Below are 18,826 nucleotides of genomic sequence, written 5' to 3' on the forward strand. Positions count from 1 at the left end.
CGGTGCCCAAAAAGTCTCCATTTTCTTACATGATCTTCACGTTCTTGTCAGTGTGTGCACAGTAATATTTGTAGTCACCGTTCTAAAAATTCCCGCTTAGCATTGCCTAGGTCCCCGTCTAGGCGTTAGGCAGCTAGCCACCGCTCCGATTAATGTCTAGGCGTTTGAAAATTAAAAAAGGGCGCCCAAACCTGCTGAGGCGCCCACCTAGATCACTTAGGCACCCGCTAGGTCACGACTCAGTTAAACATAAAATAGATAGCTCTTTCATTTTTCTTTTTATTTATTTTTTCAATAAATTTGTAAGAAATTGTTGCATGCTTAAATGAACACACATTATATCCTTGTTCTCCATGTTTTCATTATGTTCCAATACTTCATAATATATATATATATATATAGGGAACTGTTATTAACACTGCAAAAATCTCATTCACTCCTCACAAGTGTATTTTTCTTTCTAATTATAGAGAGTTTGGAGTGCCAAATGAGATTTTTGGAGTGCTAATAATTTAAGTACAAGCTGATACTTATTTGAACGAAATATAATAGATTTACTTAAATCCGCCTAGTTCGCCTAAGCGTCGCCTAGTCTGCCTAGGCGGCCGCCTAATCCGCCTAGCCACCTCAACACTGGCCCCAGCCCACCGCCTAACTAACATCTAGCGTCTTTCTGAACATTGTTTGTAGTAGATAATTATCACATACAAGGATAAGATGATAGAAAAGTTAGTGAGAAGGTAATTTGGTGTGTTGTTAGTTTGGAATATTTTACATCTCAAAACTATATATTCTGGTATGACGAGTACTATGATGCTTGCTTTCCCATCACTAGAGCTTAGAAATGTTTTGTATTTGTTTAGGTTTAGGTCTTCCTAGTAATATATAAATAAATTTTGATAAGATGTATGACTCGTTTGGGAAATAATTTTAAATTACTGAAAGCGCTTTTATAGAAAATGTTTTTTGGGTTCTAAAAACACAGTTCTTATAGGTAGCACTCCAAGTGCTTTGGATTTGCATTTTTACTAAGGATGAGTTTCAAAAACATTTTCTCGTAAAACGCTTTGAATCATTTAAAAGCACTTCCCAAATGAGCCCGTAATCATTTGGCTATGTAGCGGTGATGGTAATATGTAGTACGTTTTTCCTTTAGTGCATGAAATAAGAATTAGAGTTTGTAATAAATTGTTATTTTTCCGTCCTTTGATTTGTTACCAGTTAAACTTTAATAAGTTTAGAGTGAGAGTGAAATGCAAGAGAGATTTAATACCAGAAAAGAACAGATATATATTAAACTTTAATAAGTTTAGAGTGAAATGCAAGAGAGATTTAATATCAGAAAAGACCATATATATATGTATGTATATATATATATATATATATATATATATATATATATATATATATGTGTGTGTGTGTGTGTGTGTGTGTGTGTGTGTGTGTGTGTGTGTGTGTGTATTTATAGTTTAGCAATATTTTCTAATACAAAATATTAGTGCTATATGGATGTGGAACAACCGCAAGGCTCTTAGGATGTGTGTGCATCTTTACCCATGGAGGTGTTTTTCGGCGATCTATGCCATAACTTTTTAATCTAATGTTTTGTATGAAGGAATAATGAGATGACACATTAAGCAAGTGGCTAGTTGTTTAAGGTGAGTTGCATAGTTATTGAATTATAGCTACAGAGCGGTTCCTAAAGGACCTAAACTAATTAAAACTTTATATATTAGTTACTAATTAGTTTTCCACCCTAGGGCTTGCAGCTCTCATTGAATGCCGATGAAAACTTGAGAGATTATTCGGATTTGTATCACTATAACATAATAAAAACTGAGTTTCTAGAACGATTAGTACCCATTCTTGTTTATTGCGTGATGTGTGATGAATTACTAAAAGACAGAAACAAATCTTTTCTCACAGTTGATAGGACTCTTCATATACCTCCTGTTGTTGTTGAGTTGTGGTAGTACTTGTCGTGATCATTGTTGCTGAAGTTCATATCTTGTTGGATCTATAGAGCTCCTTCCATTTTCTTAGCTAGGGAAAGAACGCAAAACCTACTTGCTTCCCTATCTTGGGTAAATCTAGTTAGGGTTGTATATTAAATTAATATAGCTTGAGTTCATGTCGAGTTATCAAGGACTTATTACTTATATTAAGAAATACAACTTCACACCTTTTTTTTAACAAACGGTAATATCTACACTAAGAGAGTGGTGGAGTTGGCTAAGCCTCACAATAGGCTAGCAATAATGTGATTCAAATTTTCCTTTAACGAGAATCGAACTTAAGACCGTTCACTTACAAGTGAAGAAGAATATCATTAAACCGTAATATTAAGTAACTACAACTTCCCACTTATAAATTCATCATAAATACAATATTACAATCCTTCAGTCACGGAGGATCCACATCCAACCAACTGGGAGGATAAGATTTACGAGCTCTACACATTGTAAGCTGGAGAATTACCGCACCACCCTCTAATGATCTTAAATCGTTGACAAACATTGATCAACATCAAACCACACTCGATTTTTCATATTTTAATATAATGAAACCAAATATAAACAAAAAATTTGTTTACCACACAAAATTTGTAAATTTTGGAAATACAATAACCATATAAATACCCTAGTACTCTACTTGACTTGACATACTTCCACAGCAATCTATGTCTAATACGTGAACAGTAACTTTCGTGTGTCATGCATTCAAACATGAAAAGATTATACATTGATTGATCGAAGGACGATGTCATGATGTGAAACCCTAGAATTAGAAACAAGCATGACTAAATCTTTTGAAGTCAACTAAATTCCTATTCCTTGGGTGTGTACTTTGATTGATTTTACCTGAATCACTAGGACGGTCCAACTCAATGAAGACACGTGCGCTACTCCATGATAGTTCAGTGTGCATGTCTTATTTGATTACCATTTTAGGTTATACAAACATATACCTATTTGTGGTGACTGTAATGGAAATAGCTAGATTCAAAACCATCGAATATTTTCGACATTGCCGATTTATGTCAAAATGCCGAGCTGAACTTTGTAATTGGATTTAAGTGGCTATGAGTTAAGGCATTCATCATAGCCACTTAACCCTCAGTAATGGATTTAAGTGGCATTTGTATTTGTTATGCGTTTAAAAATTGTCTAATCTATAACCACTTTGTAATACGGTCTAGTGTTATTTTTTTTCACTTGTAAGTGAGAGGTCTTAGGTTCGATTCTCGCCAAAAGCGAATTTGAACCACATTATTGCTAGACCCTTGTAAGGTTAAGTCCACCCCCTATCGGGTAGTGCATATAATATCGTTTTTTTTTTAAATGTCTAATCTATATAATATTTCTCTATGTTACTCAATTAGTTATAGCGTTTCCTTTTAAATGTTGGCATTTTCAAACCACTTGATTGTTTGAACATTATCAAATTGATTAATTATTTGGAATAATGTGTCTAATTAGTATTAATAGTTTAATGTTTGGAAAACAATATTTAGTGTTTGCTGGAAAAATTTATAAGTTTAAACGAAATAAATTGGATTTTCAAAATCATTCAGCTCAATTTTTTTTAGGAAAAATTAGTATATGATCCCTAGTTAGTAAAGTTCATTGACTAAAACCTTATTAGTTTTCAGATTTTGATCCAAGTCCCTAGCATTAATGTAATATGAATTTACATGTTAGTTACATAATTTTTTAAAATAAAAATTAATAATTCATTTAGAATTTTAATACTCACACCTTTATAAAACTTCTAACTAATTTTCAATTCAAAACATTTCTAAAATAAATAAAAATTAGAATAAGTTTGTACCCATTAGTTTGTTTTTTCTTTAAATGTTTTCAAATTTTTAATCTTATATGTACCCATTCATGTAATTTTTTTTCAAATTTTTAATCTTTAAATGTAATCATTCTTAAATATTCCAATTTGTTACATGTAAAATGTACCTTTTTTTTTATATATTCAATTTTTTTTCTTATATGGGTACATTCTTTTTTCTTTGATTTGAGAATGTATACATGTCAAGTTTAATCGATGAAATTTAATAATGTTATTAAGCTTAGTATCTTTTTTTTTGTGTGATTTTGAAGAATGTACCCATGTTTTGGTACAATAATGTTTTGGTTAATTTTGATGAATGTACCCATGTATATATATACACACACAATAGTATAATTTATATTTTAATATTTTTAATCCCACAAATTATGGTTTTTATTTAAAATTTCATTAATATAAACAACTATAAATTTTAATTTTTAATTAAAAAAATATAGTAACATACATAGAAATACATCAAAAATTGAAAACCAACAAGGTTTTAGTCAAAAAATATTCACAACCAGGGATTGCATCCAAAGTCTCCCAAAACACTGGATGCGGTGCCTAGCTATCAATGTTCTTTGATCGAAACCTTTGTGATTTTTAGTTTTTGATCGAAGTCCCTGACAATAATGTAATAATGTATTTCTATATAAGTTATTATATTTTTAACTTAAAAATAAAATTTGTAGTTATTTATATTAATGAGATTTAAAATAAAACCCATAATTTATGGGATTAAAAATATTAAAAATAAATTATACTCTCCAATATATTGTGTGTATCTATATATATACATGGGTATGTTCATACAAATACTAACCAAAAAATTATTGTACCAAAACACGGTTACATTTTTCAAAAACACAAAAAAAAGAAGAAGATATTAGGCTTAATAACATTATTAAATTTCTTCTATTAAACTTGACATAGATACATTTTCAAATTAACAAAATAGAATGTACCCGTATAAGTTTAAAAATGGATTAGAGAAAAGATTGAATGAATTTTATATTAAAAAATGGGTACATTGTATATTAAAAAAGGGTACATTGTATATTAAAAAAAGGGTACATTTTTCATATAACAAATTAGTATATTAAGAATGGGTACATATCAATTTTTTTATTAATGGGTACAAACTTATTCTAATTTTATTTTTTATATTTTGAAAATGTTTGAATTGAAAATTAATTAGGATTTTAATAAGGGTGTGAGTTTTAAAACTCTAAATCAATTACTAATTTTTATTATAAAAATTATGTAACTTAATTGTAATTCGTTAATATATTAATGATAGGAACTTTGATCAAAATCTAAAAACTAATAATGTCTTAATCTATGAACATTAGAAACTAGGGACCAGATACTAATTTTTCGAAAAAAAAAAAAACTAAGATTTTTTGCTAAAATAGTTCTTGAGATCAACATAACTCCCCATTTGGTCCATGATAATGAGAATGGACAAAAATTGTCATTTAGTTTGTCCACCGTAAATCATTTTTGTCATTCTGTGAAAATATGTCAATATTCTCGCTAAATGGAGAAGTTGGTTTGACAAAAATCTCTTGAAAAATGTGGTCACTTGGTCGTTTACGTAACAATTTAACAAGAATATTGATAGATTTTTCATGGAATGATCAAAATGATTCAAGGTGGACAACTCAAGGAACGCTTCTTTCGATTTTCATTGTCAAAGATCAAAATGAGGAGTTATGCCAAATTCATGAACCATTTTTGACTAAAAACCCAAGAAACCACTACGCCACTACACCACATCATAAGAAGTCTGTTATAAAAAGTCCAATTCAATCACGGACATTTGAAGTCCGTGCTAAATAAATTGTTTTAACAACAGACATAGACAATGGTTTTGCTAATCTACCAGAAACTTACAGTTAATATAGTTTTTGGTTGTGTCATTTTCCTCATCTAATAGTTTCCAGGTTATTTAACCTTTCCAAAAAAAAAAAAAGGGAAAATTTGTTGGATCTAACTCCCACTACTTTTCTTGAGATTTCAGGTTTTAGTCCAATTCAAGAGCACAAGTACGATTTTATACCATCTCGTAAAGCTAGCTCCATTTTAGAGGTGGTTCGTCTCATGCGTTGAAATCATGATGGGACGGGACGGAATGGGACGAGACAGGATAGGGCAGGACGGGACAGGATGGGACGGAACGGAGAGGGAGCAAAGATGTCATCCGATGGAAACGAGGAGGGAGAAGAAGGAGACGGAGAAGTTATAATTTTGTGTTCCACGGATGTGGAATGAGTCGTTCCAGGGAGTGAGGTGGAACGAAAATTCATCCAAAATTCGTCTCGTGGAGCAGCACGTTCCACCTATTTTAGGCGCACCAAATGTGGGATGGAACGCCTCGTCGCACTCTATTCCGTCCCGTCCCACGTACCAAACGGTACCTTATCTCACAAACTAAGAATTTTCACACAACTATATATCTATATATATATATATATATATATATTATTTGGAGGCTGTTGTCTTCTTGTTTATCTTACTACCAAATGATTTCTATTACGACACACATTTTTGAAAGATGCTCACTTCTGTCTACCTTTTTTATTGTTTGATGACAAATTTAATAGAAGAAAAAGGTCTCTCTTTTTTTTTTAATCTAGCCAATAAGTATTAAGCAAAAAGCATCCAGCTTTCGTGAAGCATTATTTATTCCTATACTAAATAATAAAATCATTTCTTTAGTGAAAATTGAGTAAAGTGGTGTAGTTCCAAATTTAGTCGGCCTTATTCAATAATTAATTTCAAAGTATTGAAGCTTTGGAATGGAGAGCTTTCAATCATACAAAGCATCAAGTCTAAACAAAATTTGCTTACTCAATTAGAGACAAGGGAGTCTAAAATCAATTGTTGTCTGTGAAAATGTCACAGCTAGGTAGATCTGTAGATCTCTTTCTCTTTAGCATGCATAGGTCTTATGCTTACACAAGCACACACAATCAAACATATACACATACAGAGACACATTGACATGAGAATCTTTGTACACATACGTACATAAACCTCTCCCTCTCTTCGTGGAAAGGAAAGGACAATTAAATAGAAAAAGTCTCCATCTCCATCATGTTCATGCATGCTCTAACAATCTTTTCCCAAATAGATTGAAAATTATAATAATAAATAAAAGTAGGCAGTTTATAAATCTATGTAGAAAATCAGTAATGACTAGAGCAACCTTAGTTTTACGCATCAATTATTGAAATTATTTGATTAAATATCAGTGTCATTTCTTATGAGACCGCTCATAGATAACCAATAGTTTTTATCTTTTTAAGAGATAAATTTTAGAAAGTAGAAGCGTGTCTTTATTTGGAACTGTTGTGTATAGAGCATAGACTATAATCAATCAGTTTTCTTTAATTAGGTTGTAAACACAGAAGTCCCTCCAACGAATGAAATAAGAACACATGTACAAAAAAAATGATTTGTATTAAAGAGAGTATAGGTTACAATCTAGGTGTAAAATTTTGATCATCTAATACAATCTCCAATGATGTGTGTGTGGTTGATCCAAGAGTCATAAAGACTTGACCTTAGTCACCGAATGCCCAATAGTTTGACGTGTGATGTTGGAAGAACTGGCATGTGTCAGTGGTGCTTGGTGGTTTTTCACGAGAGTGGTGAAGCACTTTTTGGTTTCTCCAAAGGTTTGGACTTGCTTCATTTCTCTCAAGTAGTAAAATTTGATTCAAGGGGCGATGAACACTTGACCTCAATCGGGCTAGAAGTTTCTTTAAGGGCAGTCGAGGCTTAATTTTGAACGAAATGGGACCACGAGCGGTTTCACGTGGTAGCTGGGTGGCCTTCGGCTTTTGTGTGGATGAATCGGCACTTTTTTGTTGCACTTGTTGATTCTCTATGAGCTTGATGAAGAACATGAGAGTGTTTGTGTGTTTGAATTTGGATTTGGTTGTGATTATGTCTAGAATTTGGTACTAGACTAGCTACGTACCCTTTGCGAGATCAAACCAATGTATTTCCAGTTTGGGCTTAGGTGCATCTTTGTGCTATTTGGGATTTGGAGCGGCTTTGTGTTATTTGAATAATTTAGTAGTTAATGGGAATTTGACCCATTAATTTGACGTGGTTTACATCCACGGAATTTGAAGTGGTTCACATCTAGGGATGGTAGTTCTAACCTTTAAACCCGATAATTGTGGATAACAGCCCGAATGGAATGGATTTGGATGTATTTTGGATATGGGGAAAAATTATGAATATTATTCAGTTATGGGTTTGGATATAGTTATAGGGGTTCCCAATCCGTATCCTACCCTAATAAGCAATAGTTACATTGTTTCTTGCAAAACTTAAGCAATAGTTACATTATTTTCATAAAAACTAAACAATATGTAAATTATTGTTTCAAAAAAAAATTAAACAATAGGTAGATTATTTTCGTAAAAAATTGAATAATATGTACTTTATTTTTTGGAAAAACAACTAGTAGATACATTGTTTCTTGTAAAAATTAAACAATAACTACATTATTTTTATAAAAACTAACAATAAGTAAATTATTTTCGTAAAATTAAATAATAAGTACATTATTTTCGTAAAAATTTAAATGTGTTGAAATTATAGCATTAATGCTCTTATATTTTTACCACACAATATATATCATGACATTAATTGTTGTGATGATATATATCTCTCTTAATTAATGAAACCCTCTTTGTCAACCAAAAGAGGGTGAAAAGACTACTTAGTCTTCTATGACACAAAAAAATGATGACCAATAATGTAATTTCACAGGTCCAAATTTTACTGTTTTTTATTGAAGCCTCACTTATAGGTGATGCTAAAATACCTCCAATATTAAAAAAAAAAAAACAAAAAACAAAAACCTCCCACTCCCCCCATGTTCTCTCTCCCTCTCTCGCTTTCTCCTTCTCATTTAAAAAAAAAAATGAGGATATCCTCTTGACCGTTAGATTTGGCTATAATAAAATCATGTTGTTGAGATTTTATAGCCTGTGATTTAATCTCAACCATAGAATTTTATTAAAGCCAAATCTAATGGTTAAGAGGGTGTCCCCATTTTAAAAAAAAAATGGTCCCTTCCCTTAAAGGGCTTGTGTGTGTGTGTATATATATATATATAATGAGGGGTATTTTAGCCATCCACAAATTTTAAAATGAGTGAAATCAAACTTAATTAATGATTTTACTTATGTGGAGTCTAGTTAGTAGGTTTAATTATGAGAAAAAAACTATGTTAGGTTTTAAGAAAAGAAAATACATTTTCAAGGGGTAAAGTATATTCTTTGATTAACGTTCTCAGGACAGTCAATTAACCCTTGACAAAACACACGAAACTTTAAAAATCATCGTGCAATGTATTTAGAAAAATAAATAAATAAAAATTATTTTTTAAAACCTTTGCGCGACGAGATTCAAAATATTTCGTTGCTTAAACCTAATTTATTTTCCTTTTATTTAATTTTATATTTTAAATTGTAAAAAAAAAATTCTTTCATACTTTTTTATTATTATTAAATCTTTGCACGACGAATATGAGTATTTTGTCATCTAAACCCTATTTATTTTATTTTATATTTTATATTGTTATACTAAATTATTTCTTATTTTTTATTATTTTCTTTGCGTGACGAATCAACATTTTGTCACCTAAACCCTATTTATTGTGTTTATTTATATTTTCAATTGCAAATTAAAATTATTTTCCTTTTTATTTATTTTTTAAACTTTGTGCGACGAATATTAATAGTTAGTCATGCAAAATCCTTAAATTTGGGTGAGTGCTGAAAATGGGATGCAGAAAATTTATTTTTTATAATTTGTGCGACCAATGATTCATCGCGCAAAACCCTAAAAATTTGGTTGGGCACCAAAAATGTGAAGAAGGAATTTTAATTTTTTTTTTAAGACTTGGTGCAACCAAGTTGTATGATTTTTAAAACCAAATTAACTCCATAATTTTTTCAATGTCTCTCTCTATTCTCTTACCTCTCCTCTCTCTATCCCCTCCCCAAATCCGACCCTCTCTCTCACACTCACACTCAAGCTCTCCTCTCTCTCTCTCTCACTATCTCCTCTCACTCTCTCGAACCTCTCTTCTCTTTCCCTATCTCTCACTTACTCTCAATCTTGTCAAAAGGTATTTTCTCCCTAAATTTTAATTTTCTTCATGAATATCTGTTTTTGGAGTTGATTTTGGGTTTGAGGTCGGGTATAGGCTGAGGGGTAGATTTTAGGATCAGATTTGGGGTAAGCCGATTTTAGGGGAGGTTGTGTCATTTTTTGATATTGTTTTTTGGTTATTTGACCTTTTTTTATTTTTTTATTTTTATTTTGCAGGGAATCGTTGAGACTTTGACGCGGAAGTTGAGGAGTTGAAGATTAGGATGCTATTAGACCATATCCCCTGCCACCATTGCCACAATAGACTTGTATTAGGATTTATCATTATACTTTGTTAATTTATATGTACATTTTTATTATAATGTATATTATCGATTTGATCACAATTTTTCACCTGTAATTTTATTTTGAATATGTCAACTCAACTTAAAGTAATTAAAAAAATAAAATAAAGCCATGCACTTAAATTAAATTAAAAAAGTAAAAATTTTAAAAAATTGCACTACAATATATTTCGTCGCGCAAACAATTAATATAATTAAATTAAAATAAGAGAAATAATAAAACAAAAAGTTAAAAACCTTGCTCTGAAAAATATTTCGTTGTGTAAACATTTAATTTCATCGCGCAAGATATTAAATTAATTTAATTAAATAAAAAACCAAAAACTTTGCGCAACAAAATATTTTGTCGCACAAAGTACCTTTGCATGACGAAGAATAATTTTTGTTGCGCAAACCCTATCTTCACGAGTTTTGCGCAACGAACCCCGTGCGATAAAAATTTCATTGTGCAAGGTTTTGAGAGACGAAATCATATTGCGCGACAAATCTTATTTCATCGCACAAAGTGTTTTTTGTAATAGTGTATATATATACATGTACGCACATACAAAAAAAGATAATTTGAAATGAGAACCTCCTTCAACGCTTATTGTTGAGCATGAATCTTATATCGGGAAAGAAATGACCTTGCATGTGCTTATAAGTGAATGAGTTATTCATCATATTGGCAATTAGTTTTATGGTAAAACCTCAACTTTCTTAACTTATCATTATTTTCATTGGTCAAACAACATTAATTAAAATAAGATTACCTCTTTTGTACTAAATTACAAAGGAGCGGGTTTCTAATACAATGTAGCTTTTACAAATCTACTTTTACCACTTTCCGTTTATCCTCGACAAATTTGAGTGTGAGTAATAATAGTTACCTAAATTTTTACTGAAAATTGTATGAGATGGACGAGGTGAATGTGAGGTAGTATTACTGTGTGTTTAACTTTGAACCTTTACTAATCTTTCCCTTAAAGGATCCACTCTCAATCAATTATTTTTGGTGACCGTTGCGTATAACGACCCGACCTTGCCATGTTTGTAACACGAGATCTTCACATGCATGCAGAATGAGTATATGCATGTGGTGGTGCACTCACGAGCACATGTCCCGTGCATGATATTTATGTTCATCTCTCATGAGACATTAGACATGGCTAAGATAGGATTGGGATGCATGACTCATATGGCATCATAATTAAAAAATCACGGTTACTATTGTGTCTCAATGATAGCCACGAAAATTAATTAATTAAAAAAAAGGAACAAAAAGAGAAATAAGAGCTTTTTCAACTTGGTGTTCATGAAAAAGAAAGTATAAACTATAAACCAAGGGACAAGAGAGATTTTAAACTAAAGAACAAAAAAACCCATTAAGCTTTTGCTTTGAAATACACTCCAAATATGTTCGTTAGTGTTAGTATTAGGAGCCCATGGGGTCATATGGGACAAACAAACTACAAATCTAATCGCAAAAATCAAAAGAGACTTTACTTTTCTTGGAAATGACCGATATACAAGTGAAAGCATCGGAGCACTACTTTTGTTGGGTAATCGCCTTTTGGTTTTGTTAAATGATGTTTTAACACTTATTTTATTGTTTAAAAAAAAAATAGATATGTTATTTAATTTAGAAAACAAGAAACGCGTGATTTTTTTTATGGGGCTAAATTAGATAGTGAGTATATAGAGTACTCACTAGGAAGTATCTAAGTATTATCTGATATAATTATCCTTTTTGTTGGAGAAAAATGAAACATAACATGTGTTACAAAATCTTATTATGATCGAAATTTCAACTTGATGGTAGCTTCTCACGGGTCGTAAAAGTCCGTAGCCAACATTTTTCTCTTCCATATGATTCCGCAAACCATGTACACTACTACGTCTCCTTACACAGTTATATGGACGCCTTAAGAGAACTCTAAAACAGAACCTGTTGGGACGGGTCCATAGACTTGGGAGAAATTACAATGGGGGTTGTTCTGTACTGAATAGAGATTGGGACCAAGATTAAGGGGAGGAGGTGTGTTGATTAAGATGTTTTTCAACTTGAGGACAAGCAAGGGCACATGGAGAGTCGAAGTGTCCCCTCTTCTCATCAAAACTCCTTCGGTTTGAGAGGGTTAAAAATGCCTTTCAATTCCCTTGTTGTAAGGACAACATGGTCCTTTTCAATTTTGTTCTTTCCCCCGTCCAATGGACATACCATCTCCTTTACTTTTTTGTCCCCTTCCTCACTACTCAGCTCAACATGCAACCTTTGAAACAAATTAAACGATCACCCTCTTGAACATACTGCAATCACACACTAAGATTTTTATATATAAACCGTTAATATAACTCATGTCACATGATGAGAGATACAAAATAAGATGAGATAATCTTAATCATAGTAAAATATGTCTTTTACTCTCTTTCTCAACTGGGACATATTACTTTATTGAAGGAAAAAGATTAACATCAAAGTTTGAAAGAGAAATTGAAAAGAAAACACAAACTAATAACATTCCATATAACAGTGCATGAACTGACACCATAAATTAATTAATTACGTACTAAAGAGATAGATGAACTTTTTACCAAAAAAAGAGAGATATGAACTAATTAAGACAGTGCATGAACTTCTTTAATTTTCCAGAAACGTATACTGATCAATAGCTTTGTTAGTACAAGGGCATATATGAAACACCACCATCCAAATGCACAGTCCCCCACCAAACTAGTTATATTTATATTTTAGAACGGTATATTTCAAAAAGAAATGCATGAACTCTTCAACCAAAAATAAAATAAAATAATGCACATGTAGTAATTTTCTTGAAACTTCTACAGTACGTGAAATTCTATTTTGGTTTTAACTTAACAAACATATCACTCTGTTTTGGGGTGGAGGGCTTGGACAACTTGTCACTATCTTGTCCGCCATCTCTATATATACTCACTAAACCTTATCTTTCTTTTATATCATCATCCTATGTTTTCAAGCAACAAGTACTACCACCATTATACTTGTTTCTAATCCTATCTCCTAAATCTTCAGAACACCCTTCATTTTCTTCTAACCACATAAAGCACAGCCCCCAACCCTCATCTCTCTCTCTCTCTCTCTCTCTCTCTCTCTCTCTCCCCCCAATTGAACACAAAAACTCTACTGATCAATATGCCTGCAAGACTCTCTGATGCCTTCAAATCCCACCCTGTCAACCTCCAACTCAAACACCCAGATTTCAACTCATTACATGAATTGCCAGACTCCTATGCATGGACAAACAATGATGATCACTACCCATCTTCCCTAAGCTCATTTGGGGCAGACGATTCTGTTCCGGTCATCGATCTTTCCGAACCCAATGCTATTAAGCTCACAGGCCATGCATGTAAGACTTGGGGAGTCTTCCAAGTCACTAACCATGGCATCCCACAGAAGCTTCTTGATGACATTGAGTCCGCAGGCAAAAGCCTTTTCTCTCTGCCAGTCGAGCAGAAGCTCAAAGCCGCCCGACCGCCGGACGGCATTTCAGGCTATGGTTTTGCTCGGATATCTTCGTTTTTTAGGAAGCTCATGTGGTCTGAGGGGTTCACTATTGTTGGCTCACCAGTTGACCATTTTCGCCAACTTTGGCCCCAAGATTACGAAAAATTCTGGTATTAATCACATTAATTAACCGCAATATTAATATATTTTTAGTTTGTTGTTTTTTGGGTTCTTGTTTTGGTTGGAGAATACTATGTGTAGGCAAAATGCCAATTTCTTTACCATAATGCAAGTTGCAAAGGAACTGTAAGTGTGTGATAATATGGTAAAAGATTATGGACCCACTAAAGAAGATTTGGTATGTGAGAAATAACCAACATAGCCTCCTTGAGATTAGTTTTGAAAGAGCTATATACATGTAAGTGTTCTTTTGACAAATAAGAGTGTTTTGACTGAAAAATTTTAAAATAATTTTGGGTCATAAAAGCACTTTTTGAATACTTCTGTAAGATATACATCTAAGTGTTGTTTTAGAAAGCATTTGAATTTTTTTATTATTTTTTTGTATGTTAAATTTTCAACCTATTTTTAATTAAAAAAAAAAAAACTTTTAGCAAAAACGGTTATGAGGGCAAGTGCTCTCTAGAGATGCGGTCCCAAAGAGATTAAATCTGTTTACTAGCGCATCTGTGTTATATTATGTAATGTTATGTATTATACGGTGTTATGATTTTTATTTTCTCTTGTTTTATTTTTGTAGCAATATCATTGAGGAATATGAGAAGGAAATGAAAAGGCTTGCTGGGAGGCTGATGTGGCTTATGCTTGGCTCACTAGGCATATCCACGGAAGATGTAAAGTGGGCTGGCTCGAAAGGTGAATTCAAAGGTGCATCAGCTGCCTTACAATTGAATTCTTACCCGGCTTGCCCAGAGCCAGATCGGGCCATGGGTTTGGCTGCACATACGGATTCTACCCTCCTCACAATCCTCTACCAAAACAATACTAGTGGTTTGCAAGTGCTTCGAGACGGCACCGGATGGGTCACGGTTCCACCAATGCCCGGTGCTTTGGTGGTCAATGTTGGCGATCTCATCCATATATTATCTAACGGGGTGTACCCAAGTGTCCTTCATCGGGCAGTAGTTAATCGCACCCAACATCGTCTATCCATAGCTTACTTATTCGGTCCCCCGGCTAGTATCCAAATCTCACCCCTATCAAAATTAGTTGGTCCAAGTCATCCTCCTCTCTACCGGCCAATTACTTGGAATGAGTACCTTGGCACCAAAGCAAAACATTTCAATAAGGCACTTTCATCGGTCAGACTTTGTGCTCCTCTAAGTTCATTAGCAGATGTAAATGATCATAACAGCGTAAAAGTAGTCTAGGGTAAATAAAATGTTTACATTTTCTACAAAGGAAGTACTATTTTTTGATGTGAATTTTTTGCCCTTTTTGCAATTGGTTGGCCATGTTCTTGGGAATTCTCATGTCTTGGAGCCTTGTGAGGTGCAAATATGTAACACAAAAAAGGAAAAAAATAAAATAAAATTGCTCATTACAATCTAATGGAAGAATTGAATAAAAAAATCTCCAAGAGCCAAAGCAAATGAATCAAATATATTAAATCAAATCATATTAAGGGATACAAACAAAGAGTCCCTTCTGGCTGCTGGTGTCCTTTGTCCTAGGGTTTGAAAGAGAGAGGAAAAATTGCTCAACTTGAAAATTCCAATAAAAGACACATAAACTGACATTTTTTTTTCTGCCTCGGGTACAAAGGGAGATCCCCTCCAAAGAATAGGACATGTGTCGAAAATATATGGTGTTGAAAATGAAATCCAATTAATGGACAAATAAAACCCAACCTTTTATTTCCCACAAATTTATTACAAGTTAGAAAAATAAAACATGAGGCTATGAATTGTAATGATTGTTATGTTGATCTCAAGAATATCAGGCCAAAGCTGTCGCTTGTGATAATCGCTTTCTGTGTGATTGAACTCAATAAATGGGAATGCAGAATTATTTTGTAAAAGACAAACATATATATTGTCAGGCATTTCTATGCCCTAAATTGTCCTGTGAGCTGCATAAGCTTCTAGCATTGTCTCTGCCACCACGTTCTTCTTGGCATTGGCTAGCAATTAACCCTAAAAACGTTCCTCTCCGTTATCATGCGATGAGGCAGATTTTTACCTTTGGCTTAAGTTTTCCTTTCTCATCTTTGATAAGGAAGCTTGTTTCCTCACCTCACTCTTCTCAATTAAGCTATGTTTCAATATCAGAAATCACCATTGGCCGGACAAAAGTTTGCGCGACAAACTAATTTTTGTCAGGTTACCAAGACACTTTACCCGACAAAAAAGAGAGGGTAAATTACACAAAACTACCTCAACTATAGGTCGAACGACACTTTTATACCTCATCTTTTAAAAGTGATAATGTCATACCTCATCTTATGAATTTGTGCCAATGTCATACCTCCGTCAGTTTTTCTGTTAATTTCTCTGTTAAATGCTGACGTGGCAAAAAATAAAGCCCACTCACTAATCCAACTGGATTAAAAAATAATTAAATATTAAAAAATTAAAAAATTAAAAAATTAAAAAACTAAAAAAAATAAAAAATGGCAGGGATCTAGCCTTCCCTGTCCTCCACCCGCACCAACCCTTTTTCTTCTTCTCTTCGACAGCCACCAAACCCTTCCCCGTCCCCCCAACCTTCCTCCACCACCCTCTCTCTCTCTCTTCACCACCCCACCGCCTCTTTTCCTCCATCTTCACCACCCACTGAAGAAACCAAAAAAACCAAGCCCATAACCAGATCCCACACCAAAAAAAAAAAAAAAAAAAAAAAACCAAACCCACGGCCAGATCCCCTTCCCCTCCTACACACACCCAGATCCCCTCCCCCTTCTACACACCCAAACCCTCAATCCCTCTCCCCCCCAAACCTTTGTCACTTAATGCATGTGTGTGAGAGCGGCAATGGATTGGGCTTGTGGGGGAGGAGGAGGTGCAGATTGTAGCCAGATTCGGGTGAAACAAGCTTACTACTTCCCAAACACTCTGAAAGACCATGCTTCCTATGCATTCAACAACTACTTCCAAAGATTCAAACACAAAGGTGGGGATCCTGCAACTTCAAGGGTGCAGCTCTAATTGCAGAACTTGACCCGAGTAAGTACTTATTATCTTTTTCTTTTTGTTTTTAGGATAAACCCTCAAAGAAGGAGAGAGAGAGAGAGAGGCGAGAGAGAGAGAGAGGGTGGGTGGTGGAGGAAGGTTGGGGGGATGGGTGGGAAGGGTTTCCGGTGGGGAGAAGGGGATCTGGGTTTTTGGGGAAGGGGGAGACAGGGATTGGTGTTTTTTTGGTTTTTTGGTTTTTGTTTTTTGTTTATGTTTTATTTTTAATATTTAGTTAATATTTAATAATTTTTTTTAATATTTAGTTAAGTTTTTAATATTTTATTATTATTTTAATAGAAAGTGGGTCTGAATCAAGCCAAGTTAGCATTTAACTGAGAAATTCACAGCCAATCTAACGAAAGGTATGATATTGTCACAAATTCGTAAGATGAGGTATGACATTGTCACTTTTAAAAGATGAGGTATGAAAGTGTCGTTCGACCTATAGTTGAGGTAGTTTTGTATAATTTACCCAAAAAAAAAAAAATGATCAGGGCAAACCTAGTCAACTTTTAGGGTTTTGTCAAAGGCTTTGTGCAACAAAAATATTTCGCAAGGCAAAGTATGTCTCGTCGGGCAATATTTAAGTGCCAAGGGAGAAAATTGGCTTGTTATTTGTCACTATTTGCTAAACGAAAGTTTTGTTCGTCGGCTTATGGAACTTTTCCCGATGAATCTTTTTGTGGGGCAAAGTGTACTAGTGGTTGAGCAAAGGTCCACGATGAACTGTCAAAAAAACCATCAACACTTTTTGTGCTAGACGGCGTTCTTAACTTTGCCCGTATAACTTTTTTGTCGGGCAAAAACTTATTCATTAAAGGGTATGTGCCTTCTCTTTCTCCTTCTCCTTTCTTTTCTTCTTCCTCCTCCGTGCCGATGCATCCCTACCTGCAAAAATCTTTCTCTCTCTCACTCACACTCACACCCACCTCATCACCCATATCTCCCCCATCTCTCCCTCTCCAAATTGATTTAAGGTTTTTTTTTTCATTTTAATTTGTTACATTTTTTTGTTTAATTGTGTCGTTAATTAATTTTGTTTGTTGTAGGTCTATGATTGGATTGAAAGAAAATTAAAGGAAAGGTATCACTAGTAGAAAAAACTATTTCCGTGACGAAACTTTACGCGACGAAATTGTGGAATTTTTCACGTTAACGGGCCGAGGGCCCACACCTGCACAATCCTCAGGTGTGGGGTTTTATCACAAAATACCTTGGTGTTAGTTAGGTGGGGTAATTCTATTGAAAGTGCTTTCTCTCTTCCCTCTTGGCCGATGTAGGACAATGGGCGTTCCAACACTCCCCCGCATGTGAGACCTCATTTTGTGGGTCACACATGGAGATCCACACATCGGCAACCACGTGGAGCCAAGTCAAGGCTCACCCATCATGCGGGGCCAAACGGGGACCCACCCAATCACGTGGCGTCTTTGGCCTACGTGGAGCCATGTCGGGACTCACCCATCATGCGGGGCCAATGAGGACCCACCCAATCACATGATAGTACGGGCCAGTCCCCTGGCTCTGATACCATGTTCCATTGGAGCACTCTTAGGAAAGAGCACTCTACTTCCTAAGTAAAACTCTTATTGGTGCCAAGCTTAACTACTCACAGATCAAGAAGATATGCCTTGCCTTAGTCTTTGTCGTCCAAAAGATAAGACACTACATGCATGCTTACACCGTTCACTTGGTTGCTAAAGCCAACCTAGTCAAGCACGTTATGTCCAAACCCGTTCTGACAGGGCGACTAGCTAAATGGGCATTGCTTCTTAATCAATACAAGATCATTTACGTCACAGCTAAAGCCGTCAAGGGACAAGCATTAGCAGACT

At 34.1% G+C, this 18,826-nt stretch overlaps 1 protein-coding gene across 1 annotated transcript; it reads left to right on the plus strand.

Moving 5' to 3' along the window:
- The first annotated feature begins 13,283 nt into the window (after positions 1-13,283).
- On the plus strand, positions 13,284-15,242 carry LOC103440675 (gibberellin 3-beta-dioxygenase 1). The gene is made up of 2 exons (XM_008379365.4): positions 13,284-13,967; positions 14,558-15,242. The coding sequence occupies exons 1-2, from the start codon at positions 13,483-13,485 to the stop codon at positions 15,186-15,188; spliced, it is 1,116 nt and encodes a 371-aa protein (XP_008377587.1). The 5' UTR covers positions 13,284-13,482; the 3' UTR covers positions 15,189-15,242.
- The last annotated feature ends 3,584 nt before the right edge of the window (positions 15,243-18,826 follow it).

The sequence above is a fragment of the Malus domestica genome, chromosome 17 (genome assembly GCF_042453785.1).
Source record: "Malus domestica chromosome 17, GDT2T_hap1".
In the NCBI taxonomy this organism is placed as follows: domain Eukaryota; kingdom Viridiplantae; phylum Streptophyta; class Magnoliopsida; order Rosales; family Rosaceae; genus Malus; species Malus domestica.

Bases quoted from the DNA above. Each gene is read 5' to 3' on its own strand.
- LOC103440675 (XM_008379365.4), top strand. From the start codon at position 13,483: ATGCCTGCAAGACTCTCTGATGCCTTCAAATCCCACCCTGTCAACCTC. The intron at 13,968-14,557 runs GTATTAATCACA...TTATTTTTGTAG, and splicing joins CAAGATTACGAAAAATTCTG to CAATATCATTGAGGAATATG.